We start from the raw sequence: 8,975 nt of genomic DNA on the forward strand, positions 1-8,975 counted from the left end.
AGTGATGCAATAGATTATGAACACAGAAAAAATAATCAAAGTAATACGACTAACTTTTACAAATGCATCATTTTGGTACAAACAAAAAAATAAAACAAAAAATTAATACTCGCGCAGTCGCGCGGATCTAGATCTAGTTATTAGTTTAATTCCCATATTACGGCTAGTTTGGGGATAACAAATATCCTCCAAACAAGAAAACAGAAAGTTGGGTTGAGATCACTTTGGTGACTTATAAAAAGCACTGTTTTGAATTTTAAGGTACATCCATCATATCTATTCAAGATTGTCTGAAAGAAAGAAAGAAAGAAAGAAAAAAGAAGAAGCCTTGTTGGATTTAACATTTTATCAAAAAAAAGCATTGTTCGATTTAACATTTAGTCATTTACCAAAAAAAAGAAGCATTGTTTTTTTTTTTTTACCAAGAAGCATTGTTCGATTTAACAATTAACCAAAAAAAAAGGATTGTTCGATTTCACAATTTACCAAAAAAAAGAAGAAACATAGTTCGATTTATTCGAGTTTGCTGTATAATCATACATGTTTAAAGAGGTGGGATGCTTTGTTCGTGTCTGAAGAAGTTCTCTGGATCAACCTTTGTTTTAATCTTCACCAATCTATTGAAATTGTCTTTGAAATACTTTGCTCCCCATACCTGAGCTTGTTTGAAGCTTGTCTTTAAGTTGTTGTTCTGTCCCAGGTCTAGATCTCTGTAGTTCACATATGCTTGTCTTGGATTGCTTGAGACATAAGGAGTCATGTAACTGTACAGCTCTCTGATCCATTTGATACGCAAGTCAGGTCTCTTCTCGGTGTCTGACCAGCTCCTATAATACTGAATCATGAAGCTGGTTCCGCTTCTATGCGGAAACGGGATCTCAGATTCAGGGATTTTATCCATCATCCCACCGTAAGGAGTCCATATCATCAACGCAGCGTTTTCTTCAAGAAACTTCTTGATCATCCCTTTAAGACCTAAAATAGGAATAGGTTCTTTGGCAAAATCTGATTTCGCTTTGAAGTAAACTTCTCCAATAGGTGACTTTGCTTGAAGCAAAACCTCAGGAGGAGGAGGAGTGGTAGTTGAGAATCCAGAGCTGTACATGATGGATTCGATCCAGTTCATTTCTATACAATCCTTCATACTTAGCCCTAGTTCTGGAAAACCCTTGTTCATTACCTCCATCAAGTTGCCTTTATCGCCAAGAAACTGACCTATGTATGACATGGCCACAGTTTTGTTTTCATTGTTTCCAGCTATGGTGAAGAACACGCGTAAGAAGAGTTCTTCAACGAGCTTGTCCGCAACTTGTTGCCACTTTGAAAGAATCTTGAATCCTGCGTCTTGGTCTAGTGTTTTGGTGACCGTGAAGACAGTTAGGGTTTGAGGAACTGGAACAAGATTGATCTTCCATGACAAAATTATTCCGAAACTCCCTCCAGCGCCTCCTCTAATAGCCCAAAACATATCCTCTCCCATCGCGGTTCTGTCGAGTAACTTGCCGTTAGCGTCAACAATCTTTGCGTCTAGAACGTTATCAGCAGCAAGACCATACTTTCTCATCAAGGAACCGTATGCACCGCCTGTTATATGCCCACCAATGCCTAAGTTCGGGTATATACCAGCAGGGCATCCATGAATCTTGCTCTTCTCTGAAATTCTACAGTTAACAATTCAATAGTCAGATATTGTTCTCTTGTATGCAGTTATGTTTGTCATTGCATATTGTGAAGTCAAACATATGGTTTTAACTTTTAAATATTTAGAAAACGTTAAAATAATATAATGCACCCTATGTTTGAGTTTTTCTATTTTTTACTATATTTTTTTCCAATTTCTTTTTTAAAAACCAGATCTGACTTCAACCTTTAGTTTATCAATGTAATATCGAGATAGCACAAGATTTTCGCTACGTGTTTAAAACAATAAGTGTTTTGTCGGCACACGGAGGCTTAATGGTTTTACAAAATTTTGTAAATAGATATATTATTAATCCAAAAATATTAGAATGAATTATTTTCATGTTTTTGAAATATTTAATAATTAGTTAAATATTAATTTTTTATATTAAATAAAGCTTTATTACATAAAATAAACTTGAAAACATTCATATATACAAAAAGCTATATACATGAATTTTTGATAACATAATATATAATCTTTTTTAAATAATGATGATTATAAAATTAATAAAATCTGTTTTTAATTTATGTGTAGTTATATATTAACAAATCTAATCTAATTATTTATTAAAGGTAATAAAGACGCTAAGTGCTCTACCTTTTAATGTGGGAACGAAAAAATCACTTCGCAAATAGTAGTATAATTTTTTTTTAATTTTTGCCAACTTTTTGTTAGAAATTATCACAATGAATGATTTTGATTGTTCTAAGAAAGATAGATTATTCATTATATCATATATATATATATATATTAAAATAGAGTCAGTTTAATATTACCGAACCAAATATAATATAAACATATATATATATATATATAATATTTTATAATACTAAATTAAATACAATTTATATTTAACTATGATATTGTTGTTATATTTTTTTAATTATTCTAAAGATAATTATAATTTATCACCTAAATCACTAAAATTATTTACTAAAAAAATAATTGAACAAAAAATATGACTAAACCTAAAATTATGGAGAGCATGAAAAATAAGCAAATTAATTTCTCAAATAATATTATAGATTAGGTGTTTTACACATGCATGTAGACATAATCATGTTACAAATATTTATTATACGTATTATTAAAACTGAAGTACATTTTGGTACTGTTTGAAAACATGTATAATAATATAAATGATAATTTTTTGGAAACATGGATAGCTGTATAAAAAAAAGTATAATATCTTTTAATTAATTTTATTAATATATTTACATTAATTATTTTCCATATTTCACTCTGTTTAATAGTTTTATTAATTATGGATGTGACTGTATGGTTGTTCTAGCGTAACAGATTACACTATTTATGTTGTTACTCCTATTAACGCTGAAATATTACCAATTATGTAAAACTTATTTTCTTTTATTTAGTCCACTCACTGTTGAAACAAACGAAAATATACACTAAACATTACTGTAGGTTTTATCGGCGTAACTTGTTTCTCTTTGTTTTCCTCTCTCTGTCACTTTTTTATTTCCACCTATTTCTACTTTTTGAATTTCACTCGGTTACTCTAAAAAGTACCAATCACACTCTATGGTATCTTAACAATACAACACATCAATAATTATATTACCATAATAATAATAGTGCATATTTTTATTTATTAGTTAATCAACATTAATTTTGTACCAATTATAAAATAAAAAATGTAAAATAACTGGGTTTTGCATATTGTTCAACGTTCGGTTTACTAAAGCCTTTTTTTAATTTTAGTTTCAATCGATGAAAAATTACGTTGCGAAAAACATAATTCAAAGACATGTATTGTGAATAAAATAATAAATTAAATCAAAATAATATAAATGTATTACATTTACCGCCACTTAATTTTTCACTACATATAATCATTTTAATAAATAAAAAATTCTTTCTATTTCACTTAAATTAGCTAAACACATAGAAATAGTTTTTTTTATTAGTTAAAAAAACCAGTTAGGCATGAACATTGGCTATCCATTTAGGTAGAGTTGTTTTTTTGGGAATCATTTTTTTTTTGTAAAACTAGGCCCCGCTTAAATATTATAAATTTATGCGTGGGTTTTAAATTGGATTCTTCTAGGCATGGATGAGTTTGATTCTGATATATAGGAACCTAAAATTATCTAAATAACAAGAAAATTTTTCATGTTTACCACTTTTATGGTACTATTATTCATCTTTACCACCACTAAAGGGACATTTTCAAAAATATTTTCTTCATTAAGTGGCAAAAGACTCTTATATATTTGTTCTCTATATATAATAAATAATTATTTAAATAAAAAACTAAAAAATAATACTTTTTTTATGCTTTCGAGTTATACTTTTTCAAATTCGAATTTTTTTTTTGATAAATTTTCTTCTTTTTTAAAATTTTTTTTTTCGATTTTTTTTTCAAAATTTCTTTTTGAAAATGGAAAAATTATGTTTGAAACTATTTTTAAATTTTTTAAATATTTTTTAAATAATTATTTATATATTTATTAAAATCCTAAATTTCACGTCCCAAAAACTCTATCTCACTCATCAACTCTAAACCATAAGTCTAGATTAGTTAACCCTAGAGTTATAAATATATTTTACCCTTCACTAAAAGTGAGGGTAAAAGTGGGTAGTGTAAAAATGAAAAATGGTATTATGAATGTTGTATTTTTGACAATTTTTCAAATAACAAATGTATTTGAAACGGGTTCAGATATTTGTAAAAAAAAAGATATTACCCAATTCGGTCCTGGTCTTTTGAATACAATTAGTTATATTACGACTTATCTGAAATATATAACACTAATTATGAAAAGTAAATATCAATATATAAAAATTTAAGAAACAATACCGCGCGGGTGCGCGGATCAATCTTTAGTAATATTTAAAATTAATTCGTTATAAAATTATAAAATCTGAATATATCTTTACTTAATTAATGTTTTTAAATATTTTATTTCTTAATTTTTATTTTCTACAATTATAAATTATCTTTTTGGATTAAAACATACTATATATGAATTATATTTTTAATACGTTTTGTTTTATTTTAGCCAATATATATAATTTATAAACAATTATCTAAAAGAGTTTTATTAGTTATTATTTATTAAAAGTATAAATGATATTAATTAGTCTAACTTTCAACTTTAGAATTTAGATGAGAAAAATTACTCTGTAAATAATAGTACAAATATAAATAGATATATATATATATATATATATATATATATATATATAAGTTGCAAAATATTTGATATTAACCAATGATCAATGATAATCCAAAGTTTTGATGGGTAAGACCGGTCTTAGATAAACCTTTTTTCAATAATTCATGAATATAATATCTGTATAATGTGTAGAAATTTTTCATTGTATATAAACGCAAATACATAAATAAATTTAATTACCAAAAAAACATAAATAGATTTACTCTATTAACTTAAAGTCTTATTTCTTATTTATTTAAAAATATTATTATTTAAATTTGGACCTATTCACAGCTCTTTAAAATAATTATAGCATTCCTTATTATTGGCTAATATAATATAACTCAGATATTCTTAAATTTAGTATATATCAAAATATATTTACAAAATGACTCTAACAAACGTAACTGAAATTTACGGATCAAATTATTATCCTTAACCAAGTTTAACTAAATGAAACGGATCAAATTATTATCCTTAACCAAGTTTAACTAAATGAAACACTAATCACTATAGTGACTTAGATCTGTTCCACGTGATCCATTGTTTTGAGAAGTGAGCCAATAAAGCCTTGCAAGTATGTTTTTTTTTTTTTTTTTTTTTTTCTGGGCAGCCACAGTCCCGACTATCCCCCGTAGGGGGTCCAGCGCCCCAGCGGAAGGGATGTTAAATACGCTGTGGCCGGGGCTCGAAGTCGTGATGGCGGACACCTCAGCCGAGGTTCCTTTACCACCAGACCACGAGGCCCGGTTCCTTGCAAGTATGTTCATTTTTTTTTTTTGTGAGATGTGTTCATTTGTTATAATTCTATTTTGCTCCATTTTTATTACATGGTCCAAGAAAATCATTTTAACTCATTATAATTTTATATATCAAACTTTCTTAGAGATTGAGTTATATAATTCAGTAGATTTTAATACATATAGTCCAACTATTTAACCAATACTAAAGTTTTGTATAATTTAATAAAAAATAATAATTTTAATATTTTTAGGTGTATATTTTATTTCTTTGAAATAAAATATACATTAAACTTGCATAACATATATTTTATAATTACTATTTTTAAATTTAAAATATTATATATTATTTTAAATTATGATTTTGAATTTAAAACTTGTGTTGAAGTTAGAACATAATATGTGCTATAATGAACTTTTGAAATTTAGAATTAATATGTTAAACATTTTAAAATACCTTTTCAGTTTATATTCACAAATATACAATAAAGACAAAAAAAAATTAAATATAATAAAATAAAATGATATGTTTAATATATTATTTATCGTAAAATTTAAATATTTTAAATAAACAAATACTAAAAATATAATTTTCTTTGATTATACAAAAAGAAATTAAACCTTCAAATAATTTAAAATAATCAAAATATCATCCGCTTTCAAAGCCGATAAGAATCTAGTTGGTGTTTAAAACAGAACGAGACATACCTGTAGTAAAGCTCACCAACTGTAGCACCAGCTTGAACCCAAACACTATTGTCTTCAATATCAACATTAATCTGTCTCAGTTTCGACAGATCAATAATTATAAACGGTGTTTCTATATGTGAAACATAGGACAAGCCTTCATAATCGTGACCGCCGCTTCTAACGCGGTGATGAATTCCCAGTTTCTTTGAACATATGATGGAAGCTTGGACGTGAGACTCGTGGACCGGTTTGAATATGAATTCCGGTTTAGGCATTGATTTGGTCAAGTATCGTTGATTTTGAGCCGTAGATTTAAGGACTTCAATGAAGAGCGAAGCATTACTTTGAGGAGTGAAGAATGTTTTCTCGAGTGGAAAATCGACATTTGTGTTTTGGTGGAGACAATTGATGAAGTCATCTTGTAAGGAGTTTGAAGAAGTTGATGCTACTGTGTAGAAAGAAAAATATAGGGCTATAAACGAAATATAAGAAATCGCAGGGCTTAGTTTTGAAACTCCCATCCCTGCAGCATACAAGAGAGAAAACAAACAATCAGCAGGCTTCAAAATGGATATGGATGTCTATTCTTTTTTCTTTTTTTCGCCAACGAAGTAACTTGTTCTTTTATACACTTCGATAAAAATGACCCAGTTAACTTCAGTGGGCTATGTTTATATTCAAAGAAGGTGTGCTCGGATTGTCAAAAGATTCCTTAGTTGGGTTTACATTATTTAATTTCTCAGGAAATGGCAGACATATCTTTGTGACGTGACAATCTTTTATTCACTTGTCTTGAAAACGTTGACGTTTGAAAAAAAATTAGGTTCCGAAAACGTTGACCTAAAAGCTGTTGAAAAGGTGAAGATAATGTAGATTTTTTTTTCATCGATTATATAAGATCAAATGAAATAAATCAAATAGATTATTGATAGATGCAGATCAAATAGATCAAACAATTTATTATAATTTTAAATGATAAAAATAATTCTTCTTTTTTTGACATCAATGATAAAAGTACTTTAAAAATTGCAGATCATATATTAAAAAAAATACAAGCAGGAAATCAAAACACAAAATATATAAATACAATATATAAACAAAGCTAAAATGATTTAGTGAAATTATTTTGATTTGTTCATAACATATCTAAGATATTTTCTATAAAATTTGTCATATGATCTCCAACAACAATATCCTTTGTCTCCATATCACTTTAGATTATTCTCAACATTATTTATATATGTGTGTCCAATTACTTTAACCAAAATTTTATCAAAATATTTGAAATTATAATAAAATTATTTAGTTTGTTGTAACAATTACCACTTTTTAACATGAATATTATATCTTTAAAAATTAGACAAAATCTTTTAATTCTTCAAATGTCGATGCATACCATCGAATAAACATTTTTTTTATTCGTGAGAAATTAAAACCGTTATTAAAATGTGGCATGTGGTACATAAGGATTTATAGGTATCATAGATTGCTTAAAAAATGTATCTAGAAAACCGGGAAATGGGTGTTTTATTCCCCAATTATTTGAATCAATATATTTAATATTCAATTTTTGCTTGCGCAAAATTATATTCCAACTATATTGTTGATTGTGCAAAATTTGACATGAAATAGTCAACTGTTAAAGTATAAATGAAAAACTAACGATTTACGTCCAATTTTTAACGGTTGACTATTTCATGTCCAATTTTGTGTAGTCTACAATTAGTTCGGGATAATTTTGCGCAAGAATACTTGGGTATTAAATGGGCCGATGTAAAATAATTTTTCTTATGATCTGTATGAGTTTTCCAAATCAAAATATTAATCTTTAAAAAATTTGAGTTAAGAAAATTTATCATCTTTATACTTCTAAAACCAAACATCTTTATACTTCTAAAAATTTCAGCTACAGAGTAAATTCAAGTTAGAGCCTTCAACGAAACAGATCAGAATGCATCAAAAGATAGTAGAAAAAAGCATATGCAGGACTGAGAAAAAGATAGTTGTAAACTGAAAGTACAAGGTCGTACCAAGCAAACTAAACTCTCACCCAAAAGAGCCTAAATTTCAGCAGAAGTAGTCATCTTGATTCTGGAATTAAGATTTCAATATTACTACAAAGACTCAGTTTTTCGATTTAAAGACAAACAAAAGGCACAAAGATGGATACTTTTCTTTCAATGCGAATTAAGGGTTTACGGCAAAGTAATTAAATCCAAAATCGATTTAAAGACATTGGGTTGTGAAAATGGGTTTTGAATTTGACGATGGAGAGAGAGAGAGAGGTAGAGCAGTGTGTGTGTGACGCAGGAACAAACTGTTTTTAGGTTTGTAAAAAAAGTTAGAACAAAAAAATAGATAATGATGCTGTCGTCCATCGAACTCGAGACCTTTTGCGTAAATGAAGAATACCAAAGAATAATGGCAATCCATACTATTATTTGTCTAAGAGACTATAACCATCTCCTATAGTTCACTCTATTAATTCTATAATAAAGTTGAGTTATACTCCGATGGTATTTTATTTTAGAATGAAAAATAGAGTGATGAACAAAAAAACAACGTACTCAATATATAGAGTAAACTCATTTTTTTACTCTATTATAGAGTCAAAAATAAAGTATCACTAGAGCACTAATGTGAACTTTTTCAAAGTTTATTGTTGTAAAGTCTATACAAATA

General features: G+C 27.6%; 1 protein-coding gene across 1 annotated transcript; it reads right to left on the reverse strand.

Annotated features, from left to right (window-relative positions):
* Positions 1 to 477: 477 nt before the first annotated feature.
* LOC106314025 (cannabidiolic acid synthase-like 2) lies at positions 478 to 6,913 on the reverse strand. The gene is made up of 2 exons (XM_013751975.1): positions 6,312 to 6,913; positions 478 to 1,661 (listed from the first exon to the last, which is right to left on the reverse strand). The coding sequence occupies exons 1-2, from the start codon at positions 6,812 to 6,814 to the stop codon at positions 545 to 547; spliced, it is 1,620 nt and encodes a 539-aa protein (XP_013607429.1). The 5' UTR covers positions 6,815 to 6,913; the 3' UTR covers positions 478 to 544.
* Positions 6,914 to 8,975: the final 2,062 nt, after the last annotated feature.

Source organism: Brassica oleracea, chromosome C9 (genome assembly GCF_000695525.1).
Source record: "Brassica oleracea var. oleracea cultivar TO1000 chromosome C9, BOL, whole genome shotgun sequence".
In the NCBI taxonomy this organism is placed as follows: Eukaryota; Viridiplantae; Streptophyta; class Magnoliopsida; order Brassicales; family Brassicaceae; genus Brassica; species Brassica oleracea.